The 22,542-nt window shown below is 32.2% G+C and overlaps 1 protein-coding gene across 1 annotated transcript in view; it reads left to right on the plus strand.

Annotated features, from left to right (window-relative positions):
- Positions 1 to 2,410: 2,410 nt before the first annotated feature.
- The window catches only part of Syx1A (Syntaxin 1A), a 30,537-nt gene continuing 10,405 nt past the window's right edge, over positions 2,411 to 22,542 (plus strand). The window contains exons 1-5 of the mRNA XM_071588620.1: positions 2,411 to 2,479; positions 2,999 to 3,181; positions 3,292 to 3,365; positions 4,827 to 4,964; positions 13,087 to 13,197. Coding sequence (XP_071444721.1) covers positions 2,431 to 2,479; positions 2,999 to 3,181; positions 3,292 to 3,365; positions 4,827 to 4,964; positions 13,087 to 13,197 — 555 coding nt within the window. The 5' untranslated portion in view covers positions 2,411 to 2,430. The remainder of the gene's footprint in view (positions 2,480 to 2,998; positions 3,182 to 3,291; positions 3,366 to 4,826; positions 4,965 to 13,086; positions 13,198 to 22,542) is intronic.

Below are 22,542 nucleotides of genomic sequence, written 5' to 3' on the forward strand. Positions count from 1 at the left end.
CATGTTAAGCATAAATACCATAGACACCTACCATAGCCTAGCCGTATGAAGTTTCTATGATATATATCATAATTCAAGACATCATTTGAATCAGTGGAACAAGTAATTATATATCTTATTACGAAAACCTGTGAAAAAAATTCGGCGTGTATTTTTAGGGAACGAGAATCTATGTTGCTCTAAAACGACAAAAATTGCGCAAAGGGAATCGAGATGCCAAATATGTTAGCTGATAAAGAGTTGTACTCAAAAGGAACCGTCAAGGTGTGAGAGAATTAGGTGGTTTTGACCAGGGAAGAATGGAGGGCTGCAATCAATCAATCTTCTCATCTAAATACTGATGGTAATTTCCTCAGGATAATGGAATCTCACATTTTATTTTTATCACAAATCAACAGACAAATAGTTACTTTCTCCGATTATAATTGCGCTCATTATGTGGACATACTTCTATCCCGTGACATGAGGCAAACAGCTCGATTTCATTCGAGCGATCGAGAGAAATCTTACCCGATAATTTTTAATCAGGGGTCTTGCCTATGCATGCCCCCTTTGTCGTGTAGAATCTCCAAAAACAAATCTTTAACCGTTTGAGTACGCGATAGTCCCGCGCACCAGTTTTGTATAATGTGTTTAAATATCTTGATGCAATGAAATTGAAAATCTTTCTTAAATTGGCTCGGCGCAACTACTTGAATTTGCTGGTCAATATGTGAACTTGACGACTATTTTCGTTCATTTCCGAAATATCAAAATTACAATAATGTGTTAGCTATATATTACATCTTAGTATGTGGAAATCGTATTACACTATGGGAAAATTTTATTATTAACGGAGATCACGATGGGCATTAATTTATTATCGTCATGATATACGTAGGGGTGTAACTAGAATTCAGGTTCACTCTTGGTTTATTTTGTTTCATTGAGAGATATCAACATTTATATGCATGCATATGTATATATATATATATATGTATATATATATATATATGTTTTAATACATGGATAAACTCTGTCATTTTATTTTTTAAACTGTTCAACTTCTATTCCATGTAAAAACTTGCTTGTGAAACATGACGCTATCTTCACGTGATGGCAAAATATTTCAAAAGTTCAATTCTTCAAAATACAATACCTGCAAGACTAATTTCACATGCCATGTATGATCTAGGAAAGATCAAGTGATTATATTATCAGTTTTTTCAGCATCTGCAATATATTTACGTATTTAAATGAACTCAGTTTAGGTGCTAGCAGAAAGTGGCAGTTAAAGCGCCAACGTTAAGATAGATTTATGGGAAAATTATCCCTGGGGCTATTTATTAATCATCCTAGTCGATAAAAAAAATACTTGAGAGCTGCAAAATAATAAAACCCTAACGGGGAAGAAGACGGAAATATTTATCCCGGTCTCACATCATGTGATTGCGAGATAGATAAAACGGTGTCTTCAGTAATAGTAATCTTTTGTGTTACGCCAAAGTAAACCTCTGTTAGGGAAATATTATTTTTGTCTGCTGGATACAGTTGTACGTCTCGTATTTTTACGAGAGATGCAATCGGCCTGCCTACGTGTATGTAGTCGATAATACTCCAGAATAGTAAAATAGGAAAGCTTGTTATGGTATACTTTATCGTGCTAACATCCTGCGCTGTAGGCAACTCTGTTGTGCTCTTAAACTATTCGGTGGGGCCTATATAACAGGATGATGGGTTGACGAGTAGAAAGATTTTTTTTTAACTATATATATTTTGTAAACTTCCTTCGCAATCTTCCTCATTCTGCAATGATTGTCTAGTGTATTAAATTTAAAAAAATTATTAGTGTTAGCCATGTATACAAAAGGCTTTTCAGTGAGATCCAAAATATCATCGTAAGTAATTGTTAATACTATCTGTAATGTTTGGGTTGAGGTTAAAATGCTGTTCTCTAGGAATTTTATTAGTACCATTTGTTTACAATCGTTAGAGTTATTCCAAACAATATACCAGAATAATGTAGAATTTTAACATTGTTTTCATTATCATATTTTGAGAAGAGGGCACTGTCCGTACAAATAAATATTTTAACTGTTCTCAGGGCCATCATTTAAAGCTCTATATCAAAATAAAAGATGTTACCATTACATGTACAATTATTAATATGCTCATGGATATGTACGAGCTGGGTAATTTGAGTGATACAAGTTTCCCATTTCTTAGGACTCCAGACATATTAAGTACTCTTGGAACATTAAAGTCATGAAATTGTGTTTACTATATTTGTAAATTGCTAATGAGCACAATATTTTTATCACATTTACAAATAAAATAATGTAAAATTCCAATGTCATTATGGAAGTTTAATTTTTAGACTTATTTTTGTTGGCAATTACTAATGCTTCTCAATTTTTCTTTACAGAGGTCAAACAGGAGCTGGAGGACCTCATGATTGACATCAAGAAAACTGCCAATAAAGTCCGTACCAAATTAAAAGGTAAGTTTTCCCAAAACTCAAGCAAGAATGTAGGTCCTTCTCTTCCTTGAGAAAGGTGTCTTGGACCACCGAAAATTCAAAACCTAGTGAGTTTCTTTTCTTTTTTGTGTGTGTTCGTGTTTTTGTCTGTGTCCACTAGTGCTAACTTACATACGTGTGTGTGTATGTATGTGTGTGTATGTATATATGTGTATATATATATGTGTGTGTATGTATATATGTGTATATATATATATGTATATATATGTATATATATATGTATATATATGTATATATATATGTATATATATGTATATATATATGTATATATATGTATATATATATGTATATATTTATGTATATATATGTATATATATATACACACACACACATACACACATGTATACATATATGTATGCACATATACATATACATGTATACATATATACATGTATGCATATATGTATACATGTATACACATATACATATATATACTAATCCCATAATTGTATAATTAATAGAATACTTTTATCTTTGCAGTGATAGAGCAAAATATTGAGCAAGAAGAACATACTAATAAGTCATCAGCTGATTTAAGAATTAGGAAAACGCAGCATTCTACGTTATCTCGGAAGTTTGTTGAGGTGATGACAGAATATAACCGAACACAAACAGATTACAGAGAGCGATGTAAAGGCCGGATACAGCGGCATTTGGAAATAAGTAAGTTCAGCTGATGCTTTCCTGTTAATTGTATGAATCTCATGTTATTGTTAATGAAATTTTAACCTTTGCACCTTATAAGAGATACTAATCTACAATAACAATTACAGCTGGCAGGTCGACAACTAATGAGGAACTAGAAGAGATGCTTGAGCAAGGAAACCCAGCTGTGTTCACCCAAGGAGTAAGATAATTATTTTTCCATAATTATAATGGAGCTGAGATTTGCATTGAATTTTGTAATTATAATCTTAGAGGAATATTCAGAAGAGATAATTGTAAAAGATTGAATCAAATAGCATTTATCTGGAAATTAGGCCATCCATTGTGCCAAAAGTATTTATAAAGTATTAATATTTAGATTTAACATAGGAGTGTTACAGAAATTCATGTATGAAAAAATAATACTCATTTCTTTAAGGTTTAATTAGGAAAAAGGTTATTATAATTTTTAAAAAAAGCTCCCATCCCAATCAGAATCGATATGTATTTTGGTTCAATTACTCAGATATTCATGGATATTGATGCCTCCATGCCAGACAAACATTATTAGATTTCCTGTCTAATTGATATAATTGACCCTAGTTACTATATGTGCTAGGAGATAGATTTCTCTGGTGCAGACCGTTATGTAAGTAAGTATTCAATAATCCCATTGAAAATCCAATTTTTTCTTCATCTCTACACTAATGGACATAATATACTTGGTTATGGACCGGTAATCCCTAACTTTGTGTTTTAGAATATCATAGAAGTAGCCATATCTTCATTTCAAATTGGGATAAAGCATTGACCTAACCGTCATTAGAAAGGAATTTTTATTTCCATTCCAATATTTTTTGAATAATGTGTATTTGGAACATTAGTTGACTTCATATTCTTCATTACTGTGACACATCAGAAGTTATTGCCGGAATTAACTTTTTATCAGGAAATAGGGAACTTGTGATTTCAGGATGCTATAGTGAAAATGGTGACCGATAAATGGAATAAATCCCCTTTTTTATTAACATTCATGTTTCCTAAAATGCATAAAAATCACCCATCTGTTGTGACTGTATTCGGCAACAATTATGCATATTTGTGGGAGTACAAAGTGTGCTTGAATAAATGCTTGCATTGCCATAGCTCTGTATCTGGGTTTCCGTGAATATGTTCATAGGAGAAAAAATGTTCAAAATCACATCTCCTATTGCCGCCAGAAGTGTGGTACCTTCCTCCTGAAGTATGGTTCATATTTAAAAGGAAATTTATATTATGCATCAAAATTTTTTGAATGAATAATATGCATCTTGAAAATATGTTTTGAATTTAAAGTTAATGCTCAACAAACATCTCAATCTAAAATATTTGTAGCATATAAATAATTACCAAAGTAATGCACATCCAGAAATCAAATTCTTAGTTGTCCTGGATATATCAGAATATTTTGTGTCAATCTTATTTTACTTCTAATAATGAGTTTAATGCATACTGATCTTCTATATCTTGTTGGCCACAATGCTAGGGATTTACATCAGATAGAAACATATTGCTTGAGCCATTCATGTAAATATTTTTTAAGTAAAATATTTGCAGTGTATGTTAAATTGAATTTATTTTCCTTGACAGAAAACATTTTAATGCAATTTTACTTTGGTTTCAGATAATAATGGAAACCCAACAGGCAAAGCAGACATTGGCTGACATTGAAGCTCGACATGCTGACATCATAAAATTGGAGAATTCTATTCGAGAGCTGCATGATATGTTTATGGACATGGCAATGTTAGTCGAAAGTCAGGTAATGGAAAATATATATGGTCTTGTAAATTTTTGTTAATTAAACATTTATGCTGCTCATATTCTAGTTTCTGATAATAAGAATATATTTGCAGCTAATTTGTATCCCTTTATTTGTTATCTCTGAAGTTAAGGTACTAAAATTAAGAGTATTATGATCTAAATTGAAAGTGTGACAAGTTGAAGTTCTTATAGTAAAAGCAGTTTTTAACTGTTAAAATGTATTCATTTATACTCATTTGCAATTGTTTCTGGATATTTGTTGGTAATATAAGCCATGTCAATGAATATTTGACTGGGTGCATACATAATGGCAACAAGTTAATTATTGTAGGTTTAATTACTAGGAATATTTTATGAAGTTTGTGTCCAAAATAGGTCAATTAAACGTTTTTTTATATTTAACCATAGGTCATTGTAGTTAATTTTAAGTTTAAAAAAATTTTCTTTTACAATGATATATTTAAGCGTTAAAATGATATGTATCAGGAATGGGATCTATTTGTGTATCTTATCCATCATAATTGCTTTCAATTTTGCTATTTCATTCATCTAGATTTCTCCGAATCATGGAATAAATATTTTCGCTGTGATATGATAAAAATGGACCAGTTTCGTTTTAAAAAATTGAACAAATTAAAATATGTGTATGAACAATGTCCTTCATGCAATAGTATAGAACTTTGCTCAAAAGATTGAATATACAACTTTTAAATGTGTGTTGAATCACCTCAAGAAGCCAAATGCTCTTGCTAGAAAGTGAGGGATGCTCTCATAGTTTGTTTATACTAATCGTATAAACATATTGTAAGTACCATCAGGGACTCTCCAATGGTAATTTTTTCTGGGGAGGTTTTAAAATCTTTGTTAGACTTTGTTTTCAATTTTTGCCTGTTGTGCCCGCATTTTATTTCAACATACTGCTAAGTTTTAGATAACAGCAGTACAGGCTAGAGAGCATCATCCCTCATGGTCAAGCATTGCCTTGCCAAAAGGTTGCCTATTTTGAGGGTAGTCTCACCTTCCAGGTTATACTGCATTTTATTAAGAAAGCTAGTTTTTTGCTTGAATGGTGTCACCATTCTTTTTCATGTACAATCAAGTTATTAATAATAATTCTAATGGAACTTATTTTGCAAAAATCAGTAATGATCATTAGAGGCATGAGATGATAGTGGATTATGTTATGTATGGGAAATTTTATATTCTAATTTTATCAGAAGTACTTACTTGCACTATGGTCTTAACATCAGTAGCCACCAGGGGAAAGTTTACCTGATTCTAGCAAATAAATTTCTCTCAGTTAATCATATCAAATTGCCTATCTGTGCTCAACTTCTATTAATATCATCTGAAGGAACCATTGCAATGCTTTTCTGGAAAGTGTAACCAGAAAGACGTGTATATATTAATTTGGTCATAGAATTTGAATTCTGATCAGTGTCATTTTATAACTTGTTATACTTTTTTGTCAAATCCTAATGAAAATAAGAAAGTTACTATCATAATGAAAATTAAATGTTGCCTTTGCCTTTCTCTTGAAAGGTCTAGGGACCATGTTGTCATGTAGCTATGAAGTAAATGTAGCAAGTAGTTCCTCAGTAACTTTAGTGTGTCACTGCATGCAATTCAGCGTATAGTGTTTTTTTTGCCTGTTATTCAAAAAAGCCTCAATTTTTAGTTCCTAATTAAAGTTTGCTGGGAAGTTAATGCCATTGTCGGATCAACAAACAATTCAAAGTGAAAAACTCCAATGCATGTTGAATTTATTTGTAACTATACATAATGAACCCACCTGGCTAACAGCAGGTGGTTCTAATTTTTTGCTGTCAGGCATTTTTCTACATTTTTAATTATATTGATACTTCTTGTAAATGGCACTAACTTTCCTTATTGAAGTATAGAGTAAAAGTTTTTAAGTATTGTCATTATTGGGGTTTTATGTTGGATTTTGATGTGTTACTGTATTATTATTTCACTCTTATTTCAGTATGTTACTCACTTCTGTGAGAATTGAATCAAATTCATTATCTTAATTCTGTTTTAAAAAAAATTGATTTTTTTAGTTTGTACTCTAAATGTTTTAAAGACGAGTCCTTCAGACTACTCTACATATATGCAAACATGGCATTAAAAGCATATGTCATATTCAGTATCTAGAAAAATTTTACTGGCATTTAAATATTTAAATATAATGAAATTTGTGTTATCCTAATGAAGAGCAGCATTTAATATTTTTGTGGATAATATTATTTTTTGCATAAGTTTCCCCAAGTATGGTTTGGGTGATTTTGAGTTAGTATGGATGGGAGGACTTTAGACAAAAATTATGTTTTCATTACTTCGTTTTCAATCCTCATTAGTAGTTCATTTTTCCTTAGCACATTGGTATGAACTCTTTCAACATTGTTTACCTAATGTTTGGAAAGAAGAGGGCCTTTTATGTTACCTTGATTCCTTTTCTGAAAGCTTTTGTGTTGAATTCCTTGTGCATGTTGCAGAAAGTAGAGAAATAAATAACAATTGTGTGGTTGGTGCCAGTTGGTTAGTGTATTGGCTTTTTGAAAGCATTTAATCATTACCATGTTCCTGATTTTTGAAGGTTAATCCCCTCACATTTAACAATTAAAATAAATTTTTATATGATGATTAAAATCATTTTAATAGCTGCTTATAATTTTTCCCATTCAAAATCCATATTTGATCATTTAATTTTTCCATTTTAAAAATCCACATTTGGTTATTTGATTTTTCAACATTTTTTTGGGCTGCTCCTTGCATGGCTATCTGAATAAACTAAAAGCCATAAGCTCATTTGAGTTCTGTATGTAAAATATTTCAATGAAGACCATTGGTCAATTCCTGAAGGCTATTCGAATATTTACTGGGGCTGAATAAAAAACATTTTTGTACATTGTATCAACAAGATTGGGTTATTGCTGAGCTACTTGGTATTGAAATAGTATTTTAATTACTTTAGTCTTGCAAAGTGTGGTGAAAACTTAAAGCAGCTTTAATGATTGAAGTGGCACAATCCTATTGAACTTAGTTGCAAATATTTTTACGGAAATACAAGAAATGTTTTATCTTTGTATGATGATTTACTGCTAAGAGAGACAATGAAAAATAAAATGGAAACATCTCATTTCACCATAATTTTAAGTTAAGCTCAAATTCATGAAAAGTATGATGGTAATGGTGGGACAATACTCATATAACTTTACTAAGCTACTTGCTAACAGGATAATTTTGTGCTTAATTGTTTTCATTTTAATATTTGGGCCAAGTTAAAAATGCTCAACAAATAAAACCATTGACAAGATTATATTGCTGTGACCATTAATATTACAACAGGAAAAAAATTACACAATAATACCCTGTAACTCTCGGATTAAAAAATCTGAATCAGTATATTTTAGATATTTATAGAAAAATACTCCCATACTTTCTTATTCCGACAGTATTATGTAGAACAGCTTCAATAGGAGTCACCCTAGGTGAATTACCACGTTTATTTAATAGTTTTGTAGTGAACCATTTCTCAGTAGAATTTTTCTTTAATAAGGTAAGATATTTTAAAAAATGTTTCCATAAATTTAACCCAAAAAACAATGTTGTGATGAATAGGCTGATAAGCAACCAATTTGTCTGGTATGCATATGACATCAGTATGCAAACAGCTAGACAGTTTAGCTAACAGAGCATTGGCTTCACATTAGTTTGGAAAGGAGTGGTAGTAGTTTTTAGGTGAGGCGACGGACAACTGAGGTCCTTTGCGCCATAGGGGATGGACAGGAAAGGATGAAGGGTGTAGAAAAACCCGGCGTCGGCATTAGCCTACTCTTTACAAAAGGCGCCAAGGGGTCCGCAGTTTAACGTCCCATTCGACGGACCGCGTACTCTACTCACTCAAAGTGCCCTCCACAAAGCACCTCAAGTAGGGATCGAGACACCTCGGAAAAATATTCAACACCGCCGGGATTTGAACCTGCGCCCTCTGGGTGGGAAGCCAGTACCTTAGCCCCCGCACCATCTCGATTCCCCGTTTGGAAAGGAATATGGTGTTTACACACTCCTGGTGACATAATGATAAATTCAAAGTCATGTGTTATTGTGTATTACTATAGTAAAGTCAAGACCAAGTTGGGTCCCAACCTGACTTGTCAAGCATAGTTGTCAGCTTAATTATGGTATTGTCTTCAACATGACAAAAGCATAAACAATATGTAATAGTTTTAACAATTTTCAGAAATTTAGTGTGATATTTGCATACTGTGCTTGAATAACTGTTACAAAAACATAAAATATTCCCTGTAAAACTTGGACTAAAAAATCGTAATCAGAAAAACAGAGGCACTTATTGTACGAGGGTCATCCGGAAAGTAGTACCCGTTCGTGAAATAAAAAGACAAAAGTAAATATTAACAAACATAAAAAAATTTATTTGAAAGAGGATACTTTAAACTACTTCTCAACATAATCTCCAAGCAAATTAAGGCATTTGTCATAACGTGTGACAAGTTTCTGTATTCCTGCTGCATAGTCCTTCGCCGCCAGCTCATTGAGATACGCGAGGGACCCATCTTGCACAAATTTTTGCATAATGCAGATGGTGTTTAACAATTTCATGAACAATTGTTCGAGAAACATTGGGAAAATGCTCACAGATGTCATCAATTGTGATGCGCCGATCGTTCCTCACGAATTCGTCAACTGAGCTCACCAGTTGGTCTGTAATGACAGACGGTCTCTCCGAACGCTCATCGTCGTGTGTGTTCCCCCTCCCCATGTTGAAGTTGCGACACCACCGCCGAACAGACGACTCGTCCATTACATTGTCTCCATACACCTCCTTTAATTGGCGATGAATATCACATGGGCGAACGTTTCTTGCATTGAGGAATTTAATCACTGCCCTCACTTCACAACTGGCGGCGTTCTCAATTTTTTTAAACATTGTAAACAATCACAGAAACAACACAGGCAATGCTAGCGTCACGCAACTTGGCTCAGAGAAGGCAGACAAGCCACTGAAGCTATCTGACCTCGTCCAGCGGCTACTCGCGTCGTCAGCACTTCATGCGGCACGAACGGGTACTACTTTCCGGATGACCCTCGTAATACTATGAGTTTAACTTGAAATATAATGTAAATTAATTGAAAACGGTGAGGAAGCTGATATAAAAGATACAAAATAAATTATACACTATAAGCATAAATATTTCTTTCTTAAAGCTACTAAAAGTAAGAAGTACGAAGAAAAATTTACTAATTATGAGTTATTTATTACTCCTATTCCTTGTTGTCCTTGACAGTGGTGCTGACATGTTGAAACCATTGTTGGGATAGTAAAGAATTGTGTGGAATATTACAAAGTTGATTCAAATTAACGTAAGCCATCACATATGCTTGAAGGATTTGCAAAAAATAATGGATAACTTGAATACTTTATCCCTTAGTTATCCTTCATCTAGAGATGTGATACTAGGATTAGGTTGGTTAATTATTGAAAATGCTGAATTAAGTTGACATAGGGTCATTTATACAGTATTTCCTGCTCTCAAAACTCCACTAGTTGAATGTAATCATAAAGATATGCATCCACAGAAATGTTAAAGCTGGAAATTTGGTCCCACTATGTGAATACACACATTCACAATGGGCTCCTCTTATATATGCAAATATTATGTTAACTGAACTCAGTATCAACAGGGAATACCTACTGTTGAGTTATTCAAATTGTCATTATTCTCCTTAACATTTCCATTAGAAGCAATGTCAAAAATTACATTTAATTTGAATTTTCTTAGTTTAAAGTTTGATAATTTGAAGCCGTTTTGCAGCTCATTTGGAGTTCATTTAAAAAAATAAGTAAATGATTTGGAATTTCCTGATAAGTCAGGATTGCCAATATATGTCTGTGATGATTTAGTGAAGTCCATTAAGCACACAAAGTTCCAAAAAAACCATAGACACAGTAATCACCCCGAAGGTTGGTTTGGTAGGTGATGATATAGTCCTAAGCCCGATGGTGTGTGAAATTCACACATCAGGGTAGGGGAGCCAGTTCGTTTCCCTGTGCCAGTTATGGTTTCCTAGGAAGATCTGGTTCCCGAAAAATCAAAAGCTTGGGTGGAGCTGCAGGTGCCCTGAGAGGCTTGTGCGGGAATTGAACCCGGGGCCTTTGGTCTGTAGTCCAATGCTCTATCGCTGGACTACCTCGACCCTTCACAAAGTTAACTTGACAAATTTATAGACCCTTAAGCCCCCCATTTTCCCCATGTAACTCACTTGGATATTTTCTCTGGTCCTATCATCCATCCTAGTATCATGAACATTCGATCACTTTATTAGCTAGTCAGGCTTTAGTGTGCACGAACTCTAATTGACTAACTTCTGTCCCCTTCGCACTCCTATGCAACATGTGTACACTAGGCAATCTGATCAAATGAAGACAGTCATTCTTGTGACCTTGTAAATTGTTATGAGTGCTCTGACCATGGGAAAGAAATTAATAGCTTCTCATAATGTTTTATTTGATGGAAACAGATAATCCACACAATTTTCATGTCGTAGATTTTGTGTACCCTGAAATAAGTGGAAGATCCTTGCCATGTTTTCACTCATGCATGCGATTTTACTTGCCTGCAAATATGCATGTGTCACTATCTGCCTAAGTCATCACCTTGTGTAAATTCAAATTTTGGACAGTTTGAGTTCAAATGAAAAAAGCTCTGCTGCACATACAAAGTCATTACATTTTCTGTTAAAATAGTTTGCTTTTTATGATGATTACCACATTCTTCACTCAAAGACTTCCATCTGTCAAAAAAGTAAACGCTTGTGGTCACTATGACTATAAAAAAGTTGAATGTGATAAAATGTTAGCCTATGTATTCCATTTCAAATCCATCTAATTGGCAGAAAAACTGGCTGTCTGCAATGCAAAGACTTACTCTGGAGCTTAACGTATAACTATGGAAGTTGCAAATGAGAAAAACTTACAACAGTTTTGTGTGTAGTATTATGTGAGTAAATTTTAATCCTGCTTGCCTTTTAATCAGATTTTGATAAAGTAGTTGGGTATTGTATGTTAGTAAAGAAATATTCACTGGTCTCCATTATTGGTGATGGAGTGTTTACTTGTCACAATATAAATAGTACTAGAGATGAACCATGTAGATGCTAATTCATTAACATCCGCTGAACTCGGCTTTATGGTTTATCGTAGCTATAAAGAAAAAATAATGGTTGTTGACGAGTGCATTTGACTTAATTGCATGCTCTAATTTAATGTGAAAATTTTCATGTTTTATCGCCTAAACCAACTAGAGTGAAATTCCTGTATCTAAATCCATAAAATAAGTTAATCCTGCCAATGATTTATTTTCCCATAACTATGCAGGAAGTTGCCAGTAAGCACTGATTATTATCATGGTAATAACCTATACCTTAATTGACATTTTGTATATATTTTTATGAGACTCAATCATCATAATATTTAGTATGTGTATTCCTATTTTAACAGTAAGTTAATGAAAGAAGTTTATCAACAGAAACCATTGATAGAAATTATTAATACTTGTGGGCCATTAGTGATATATTATTGTAAACAGATTTTGAGTATTCTGACAGCCCCATCATTATGTTTATAGTAAATTTTGGTGAAGTACTCAGTGTTATAGTAGAAATCATGCCATCAATCGGTGGGTTTTAAAACTTGTAGTTACTTTTTGTTGTACTTACTCTACAAAAAACTGTATTAAGAAATTTCATCTAATAATATTTATAACAAGTCAGTTGATGCTCTTTGGAACGTTAATTTATAGATTTTACAGGGAGAGTGCTAACTAAAGAATATATTTCCAAAAGGTTTTTATTCTAATTTTAACATAATCAAAATTATTGCTAACTAATTCAATAGTGCCTAGTTGAGTGTTTAGCAAAATTATTATTGGATTTTGGGAACTGGCCTTCTTTGTGGATTGTGCTGCTTCAGACTAACACTTTCTTTCCTTACCTCCCTCTTCTCCTTCCTCTTTTTTCTATCACTCTGGGTCCTAACAAATCCTTAAACATATATATCCTCGGCCTGTGATATCTTCTGTGCTGCCTCTGACCAGGGAGAAATGATCGATCGCATTGAGTATCACGTAGAGCATGCTGTGGATTACGTACAGACTGCAACTCAGGATACTAAGAAAGCATTGAAGTATCAAAGTAAAGCCAGGCGGGTAAGTAATAATTGTTATTATCAACATTTTTGTCGTCGTTACCTGCAGGACCTCCCAACCATCATCAAAACACCCATCCCATTCTGGGTTTAAGCTAAGATTTATTTTTAATAGGCTAAGCAAGACTAATGTATGTTCTCCTCTTTCTCTCTCTCTGTTTCTCTCTCTATTCTCTTATTTCTAACCCTCAACTCGGCCTTCTGTCATTAATACAACATCTGCTTGTATTCTAACATTAAATGTTTCATCGAATAACCTTTTGCTTTATTTATCTGATTTTCTTTACTGAAAATTTATTTTAATCATTGTTAACGTGGTTATCCATTTATAACTTTTTGGTGAATTTGGTATTCATGGCTGATTTGGTATAACATTTTTGTTAAACAATTAATGGGCTCATTTTTATTTTATATTGCATTTTAAAATCATTATTGTTGACTTAAAATTTTCCTGGGTTGGTGTGTTTTACATCTCAAATATGTGTAAACTTAACCCTCTTATCCTTACCTAAATGGTTTTAATATGTATTTTGTTTGTTTTTCTCAATACAAAAAATGACATTCTCACTCATCAACTAACACATAAAATCTAATGAAATTGATTCTTGATAACCATATATCTCTTGGACCAATCTCTGCTCCTCTTTCCTGTATTCATACTAAATGGCCAACTCTGTGTTGTCATTGTGGCATTTGCTGTGCTATTGGCATATACCCGTATGTCAATTTGATATGTGCTTGCATTATTTATATGGAACTCATTCTTTGGTGTGTTTTTGTTTGTGTCAAAAAATGGTACTTTGGATTAATTGGTGTGCGCTTATGTTTATAATGTGTTGTGGTTTATGTGTGCTTAATATGTTGATGGTAAAACTCTCCTGTCGGCTGCACTAAAAATGAATCTTTGATGTGTTCATGTTTCCTTATTCTCCTCATCTCATTCATTAACCCTACCCTCTCTTTCATCTGATTCCTTTAAGGGTGGTATCTTTTTTTCCATAAATCTAATCAAAATCTCCTTCTTCTATTCAATTTTGTAATTACATGTCATGATGAAATATATGATGTATCATCTTTCGTTCTCAATAACTTTCTGGTGTGACTTCAAACATTGTTTCTCTGTGAACTTTTCATTTTATTCTATACTTGGAAAATCTCTACAATTGACATGTCTATACTTCATGCCATTTCTATTCTCTCTTTTTAAAATCTTGTGTATTGTTTCTGTCCATAACCCATTCTCTCCTTTCCTGTAATCCATGGTTGTGGGCATGTGTGTGTTGTGTCTGTGTATGAATGTGCGTGTTTAGGGTGAGTTGGTGGACCGGATTGAGTACCATGTGGCTCATTCGGTGAATTATGTGGCGGATGCAGGAGGAGAACTCAGGTTGGCTGAAGGCTATCAAACTAAGGCAAGAAAGGTAAGGTTTGTGTACATTTTTATTTGAATTCCATAGAAAATGGTGTTTTATGCTCATGGAACATACTTTTTAATCTCATTAGAGTGCTTTACTTCTCTTTTTTCTCTTCTTTAACCTATCATTTCTTCAATTCTTTCAAAAGCTCATGATCAGAACATTTCACATTACTTCTATTGGAGATTGTGTGTGTGAGTGTGTGTTTAATACTGTCACTTCACTAGCATTTTTGCCATGGTAAAGTCAATTAGAATGCTGTTATAGACTCTGAAGTCATGGTTCCTCAAGTCTATGTACATAAAAAAATTTATCATATCATGACTCCATCAAAAAAATTATTTTTATACATCTAAATTAAATGATTCCTAGATTTTTTGTTCTACACAATTTTTTTCTAATGTGAGATATTAGGATAATTTTTAGCTTTCATTAGTAACTGAGCAGCATTGGGTCTGAATCACATTTAATGAATCCACTCCCTTTTCAAAATCCATTCTGGTCATCTTAAATTTTAGCCTTGGCTGTACATTTTCAATATCTTGATTAATGTGCTAGTAGGGGATTGCCACATACTTTTGATTTAGGTCTCCTTACTTTCAACCCATCTTACGCCTCCAACACATTTGATCAGTGTTTTAGGAAAATTAGCTGCTAACTATATGAGTTAAGCATTATTAAATCAGGAGGTATTTAAAAAAGTTAATTTTCTGAGAAAAGCACTAATGCTTAATAGTATGATCATAAAAAAATCACAATATTTGAATGATATCTTATATAGTTATTAGTTACAGGAAGATAAATTCTGAGTTGTAAGAATGATATTGTTGCAATGCAAGTTGGAATTTTTGTTACTTTTTTTGAGTTACCCTTTTTAATATTTTGATACTTTCCTAGATGTCATGATTTTTTCATTGAGGAACCATAAATTAGGAGAAAGACTTGTTTTTATAGTCCTTAATTTACTTAAACCTCTTTTCTGATATGAGGACCACATTAACCTTTTCCTTCTTTAGCCATTTTTCACCTTTGAAATTACTTGCATATTAATGGAAAGATATATTTCAGTCCTAAAGATAATATCTTTTTCTGCGTTTTTGCTGGGCAAAATAAACTATATATTATTCAGCCATATAAAAAGTAAAAAGATGGGATAGTGATGTCTGTTGGAGACTCGGGTCGGAAATCCTAACTCAGATTATACTCGTAAATTGGTCAGTAGATATATGGTGTATTTGTTCATCTAATCAGAAGGTAATTTTTATTACTTCTTGGTAATTTTTTATTGTCTTTGTAGTTCGTGCACCTTACTTCAATATGTTTACATCATCATATACCTAGTTAATTATTTCACAGTTCTAAGCAATTTATGCTCTGCCTCATAGCTTTGCATGATTGTAAAAAATTATATTTTCTTGTGATTATCTTTCTGTTCATTATTTACAGATAATTTAGTATCTCTTAATTATTGGCACATTCTGTTGATGACTTATTGCAAATTAAGGCATTTATCTCTTCATTTTTCCAGGTAAGACAATAAAAACATAAGTCACAGCTGTGCCTTCGCTTTCCATGTTTTCTTCTTATCTGGAAAATAAATACATACAGTCTTTGTTCGTCCTTCAAATACGTAATTCTATTTTTGAATTCTTTAACCAATGAATAACAAGAAGTAAATTTAGTATCTTTTGTCACAAGTCTCTCAATTTTTTTTAACAGAAGTGTCACTAACAGCCCAAGTGGCACCAACATCACTACAGGTTAGTACCAACATCGCATGCCTGTTTAGTACATGTTGGCCAGATGTATTCCTTACCCAAAATTTTCTACCTTGGAAACTTGTAAGTTGTGACCTGGCATATTTTTCATATGAGTAACTCTTGATTTCAAGATTGGAAAAATAATTAAGATGCGTATCTTATATGTCACAAGTGTCTAACCATTGGCCTTGAAAGTTTATAATTAACTATTGCATACAGTCAAACAGTGGCAAATTGTCTTGTTGTCAGCACAATATTTTCAAGGTTCCCTTTTCCTTTGAACTAGTTACACTGATGAATTATAACTTATAAAACTGATTACTTAGTGCATCGATGTTTATTTGAAATTTCTTTCCCTTAGTTCTAAGATGGTAAAATTGATTTTTTAATCTAAAATAATTATCCTTTGTTCAGAATCTTCCTTTGAGGGTTCATTTTCCAATGGTTAGCCATTGTGGACATGAAGTGGTCATTTTATGCACGGCTATTCAAGTAATGCCAAAATATTCCTGCTGAGCTCCATTATGCAAATTGTCTTGTGCAAATTGTAAATTCCACTTTTTGTGGAGAATTATTATGATTACTGAAAATGGATGCTAATTTTTATTTTTGCATCGTAACCTTACCTTTGCACACACAGAAATAATGCACTCTTTTGCTAGAGCACTTTCACATTTTTTATGCATTGATCTGGTTTCATATGTTCATGATTGCATGCCTCATGAGAAAGAGAACTGATTCAATTAATAGAGAATTTCTACTTGCATCAGTTTTACATCCCAATACTCTTCATATAGTCGTCAAAGTAATCAATCATTCTCATTTCTTGAGGCTGCAATGAATAAACAATAAAGCAATCAATATTGCTACTCAGTGCCAGTCTCCAGTGCTTTGTTTTTAATTTTGTGTTTGTCCCCCCCTTCCCTTCACCTCCTTGCCGGACCCTTGTTTGCCTTTCCTCAACTTGTGTTCCACAAACCTTTTCTCCTCAACCTTTTGTGTTTCCTGCCTTGTTGATCCTCTCCACCATCTTATTTCCACAGAAAAAGATTCTCATCATAGTGTGCCTGGTAGTAGTAGTAGCCATATTAGTAATCATCCTGGCAGTCAGCTTCGGATGATGAGATGGTGAATATTGACTGCCATTTCTGCTGCCAGTGCTGCTGCTGTCATCACCAATGCTGCTGTTGATGTAAAACGAACTTGCTGATCCTAGTTAACATCCTCTCAGACAATGAGATGCTGCCACCATAAATGGGTGTTCTTTTTAAGTTTTCCATTATCATTTGTGTACTTACAAGGTTCCTATGTTGTAATTTGCTTACAAAAAAAACATCACTTAGTTTTAACCAAATGCTTTTCTTCCAATTGGCCATATGGAATGGAATTGATTTTGAAGCCAACATTGTGTTAAAACCTTGAATTGTTACTCTTTCATGCATGCAAATGATTGATTCAAAACCCTTCTTTATGATCAGGCTCTTTTAATTATGCTGGATTAGCTTCTCAGTAATAATATTTTTCTCCAGAAATAATTTTTTTATCATGTACAAGTATAGATAAAGAATATTTTCCTACCTCATCTGTCCCACATTCGCCATTAAAAATATTTATGCCATCAGCCAGCATTGTGCTAATAAAATTGTGTATATCAGGACAGCATATTAAAATTTTGCTTAAAATTTTAGATAAGCAATTTTTTTATGAAAAAACTCAGTCAATATGGTATTTCAGAAAGATAATTGATTAATTTTGATATTTTACCTCCTTACAATTTTAAGAGGTTTGTAAACTACATGTAAGAAATAATTTTATTTGACAAATAAGAATTTAATTGTAAGATAGTGCCATGTAAGCTGTTTTGGATTGTTTGAGCACATAATTCATGTATGGAAAGAATGTAATGGAATTTTCATCTAGGCATAAATGTAGTGTAGATAATCCTAACCATCAATTGAAAATGTCATTTTTCTGAGTTTGAAATGGAAATTCATAGATGAATTTAAATATAATAGGCCTAATTTAGAGATCTGGCTCAAATCTCTCAAAGATTGTATCAAAGAATCTCTCTTGCAGTATAAATAGTTTAAAGGTTAATACCAACTCTCCATAGCCTGGTGAAATAGATGATTTATGTAATATATATTAACCGTTATGGTTAAAGTTTGACTGGGTAGGATGTATGAAAGGAATGGGTGTTAACAGTAAATGTTTATGTATTTATATATATATATATTTATGGTGTATACAAATTTATGTATTTCAAACTCTATGTACAAGTATACACAATCTGTTGATGTTTTTCTGATCCAGCTATCTAACTGCAATATACAGAATTCATTTTTGTATTTTGCTGTTACATTGGATTTGTGTACTTGCTTCTTTCATAGTATAGAATTTTGTCTCACCCTTTTACTATCAAATGATTTGCGTTCTGTGTACTACAGATAAAATATTATCTGAAGCTGTAAATGTATGGAATCTCAATATACTTTCATTTTCTCATAGCTTTGGACTAGCATTTAGTAGTCAGATGTAGTGATATTATTTTTTGTTATGCCAGGTTAAAATGTGTTTTCACACTAAATGTGGGTGTTTTTATTTGCTATATTTTCTAAAAATATTAAAATGAATTACTATTCATGTGCAATCTGATCTCCCTAGTCTTCCCAACTATTTAATCTTTCTAAATTCTTATGGAATATAACTTTAGAATTAAAAAAGCAATAATTGTACTTTGAAAAGTATTCAGAGACAGTTGATAATTTTACAATTATAATAAATTGCCACAAAGCCTAATTAATATAAATATCAGGACATAAGTATATAGATGAAAGAGGTAATATCAAGAAATCCATTTTCTTTAAATGTTAAGAAGTAATATTAAAAATCCAACCTAACTTTTTGAAGGTTTTCTAAAGATCTGATAAGTCTATCTGATGATCTTAACATCCATTCTTCGAGTGTTAATATGAAGTCTAATATATGATGTTTTGTGTGAAGTGACTGCCTATACTTGTGTAAATGTTTTGGTTGTGTTTTATACATAAATCATTAAGTTAGTAACATTCCACTCATGTAATGGTTGTACATTGATTTGGTGCTTTTTATTCCCCACGCATGATTCTTTCTTCTTCAATTGACTGTTTTCACCTGATTGTGTCATTTAGAAGAAAGATATAATGGCCTTTTTGAAATTTTCTTGGTCACTTAAGCTTGTTAATTACACTTGTGTAAGAAATAATGATGTTAGGTGGAAAAGAGTATGAAGCTGTAACTTTGTTCGGATGGATTGAAAGTCAATATATTTGAATATTTAGTGGAGAAGATAGTTTATTACATGGTTGAAAACTGAACCTATTTTATTGAGGTATGGTTATTTTAATATTCAAACATGTCAGCATTTGACAGTTGTAAAATAAGTATGAGAAATGTTATTTTAATGTTTCAATGTTTGAAAGGCATTTCATGGAAACTCATGTTCAGAAATTATCTAATCTTAAGCATTGTTGAAATAATGATTTGCACATAACCTATCTCTTGTGCTGCTATGTTTATTGTGCTGTGTTAGTTGATTTTTGGAACATGTTTGACAGAGGAAATATTACGTTATGCAAATTGTTATTGTTAATTTGCATAGTCAGAAGTCCTATATTTTAAATTATTATATCAAGTAATGTGTGTGTTTTCTTCACAATTATAATGCCTATTTTTTTGGTATGCCTATTTGTATATATCCCAAATGAGGATCTCATTCATTACCTCTAAGCCTTTATTGAATACTTGAATTTCATTTTTAGGTTTTTTAAGTATTTTCTTTCTTAATGCACTATAGTTATCTCATCTTTTGTTAAACCAAATTATTTAGCTTGTTATTGTACACATCATTGTGAATAAATTTATTTTATATGAAATTAAGTTTTGTTTTTTTTTTAATTTTGGAACCATCTCCATAATTTTTCAAGTAATTTATTTTTAAGCTTATGTCCTTGAACTTATGAGTGTAGTCGCATTGTCTTAGTTTTTTAATATTATTTTCATCATTATTTTTCTATGGATGTTGCTTTTTATATTCAATGGGTCCATGAATGTTTTCATTTATTTGATAATGTGTATGGTGCGTTGGAAAATTCTAGTGTATGTGACTATAGGAAATAGATTGCATACCTGAAGGCAGAGTTAGGATTTAATCATGTCAATTACAAAAGGGCAGATGCATGCTTTTTCCACCATCAAGAGAGAATGAAATTTTATCTTTGTGTATGGGCTTCAGTGCAGTATTATTTTCAATAATTTGGAAGCATGTTGTTTTCAGGAAACTATTCACTTTTTACATTGGCTCTGGACATCATTTTTCACTGTTGAGAGTTCAAAAGTTCCTGTGTATTTGATTAGGTATCTTAACATTAAAATCAAATTGACCAGTGATCCATCATTTGGTCATACATTTTCATCATTTAAACAGTAATTTTTGAAAACATTTTTGATCCAGTTCATGCAATATAGTGTACATATTGTGTTTAGTATTAAGTCTATACTACCAGCAAAAAAAGTATCTTCCTAAACAAGACAATAGGGCATATGGGGTGACCACCCGTCCCAAATTGTGTGCCTTTTTCTATATCCTGGAAAAAACCTTGATGAGTCTAGAAGTAAATCAACCTCCCATTCATGAAGTGCATAGCAGAAAATTGTTGACCTGATAGCTGTAAAATATTATGCTGGTTTTTTTATGTTGTATTCAATTCATAGTTTTTTATTGATGCATTTATTATGATTAAATGTAATTGCTTTTAGAGGGATCATCTTTTTTGAAATTATTTCTGCATATTTCCATTATGTGAACTATTTAATTCATTAAATCCTTTTCCAATTAACCAAATATTTGATGGGTGCTTACAAAGCTGGCACAATAAATCTGGTTATCCTTCATTACTTTTTTGATGGTGGTCATCCTAGTTATTATTAATAGTATTAGCCATTTTTCCATTGTATATCTTTCTAACATGCTGTTAGATGATTTTATAAATTTTATTTCACTGTTGTATGCAGTGTTTAATTGGAAACATGCTTTCCATGATATATTTGACTGTTCAAGGAGAGTAATTACTTGTTATTTCCTCTGCTACATAGTTAATTCTTGTCATGAAACCCCCAGCAGTATTCATAACTACTATTAAATTTGAAATGTACCTACTCTGCTAATTCTTATTTTATTGTAAAATAACATTGTGATGAGCCTTTTGTTTTGAATAATTAATTGTATTGTGATAACCCATAAGGTTAACACATTTTTGGGTGAATACCTTGGCATAAGTGAGATACTCTGTAATTTATAATTGTAAATATCATGTTAGTGTTTAAAGGATGTTGTGGCAAATTAGCTAATGAGATTGGTCCTATTTGAGAAGGTGGTTGGTTACTTTCGTAGCCCAGGAGTGAGAAATGTCATCATAAAAGGTAATCCTTATTTTGTGTTAATTTTCTCAATATTGTCGGTATCCAATCTTCTGTGATTTTTTATTTATATTTACATCTTTTTCTATTCATTTGTGGTTTGCCAATGTTTATTTTTTAAACATAGAAATAAAGCAGAATACATTTCAGTTTGAAAAGTATAACCTGTATGAACCATTAATAATAATAATGTGCGTGATGATCACAATCTGTCTCCAGTTATTTATAACCTAATGATAATAAATTTACATTTTTCACTTAATTGGTATTAACAGCATTCGTTCTAAATATATTCAAAATTAACATGATATCTCTTTTTAGAAAAATCATGCCTGAGACTTCATCTACTTTTTGATTGGATAATTAGTTTCTGTTTTCAATGAGTTATCCTGCAGACCATACCGATCTGTTGAGATACCCATCTATTTACATTCTATTAGTGCTATTGAATGTCCTCCTTAGTGGAACAAGTGGATGTAGTTTATGAGAATTTGCAAGTGTGAGAATTTCATTAATTCAGTAAATCTTTTGGCCTCTTATCATATGCTAAAGAACATTTATGCGTGGCAAATTATTGTTGTAGTTGTCTTCTGAATTTGATTTGACTTCATTAATTCAGCTTACGCTATGATGGAATAATTAATTAAATAGTTGGTAACCTGCTACTCATGAATTGACAGCAAATAAAATACAAAAACAATTACACTTCTTGTT

This window comes from Hetaerina americana, unplaced genomic scaffold, assembly GCF_022747635.1.
Source record: "Hetaerina americana unplaced genomic scaffold, ioHetAmer1.1.p SCAF_3, whole genome shotgun sequence".
NCBI lineage: Eukaryota > Metazoa > Arthropoda > Insecta > Odonata > Calopterygidae > Hetaerina > Hetaerina americana.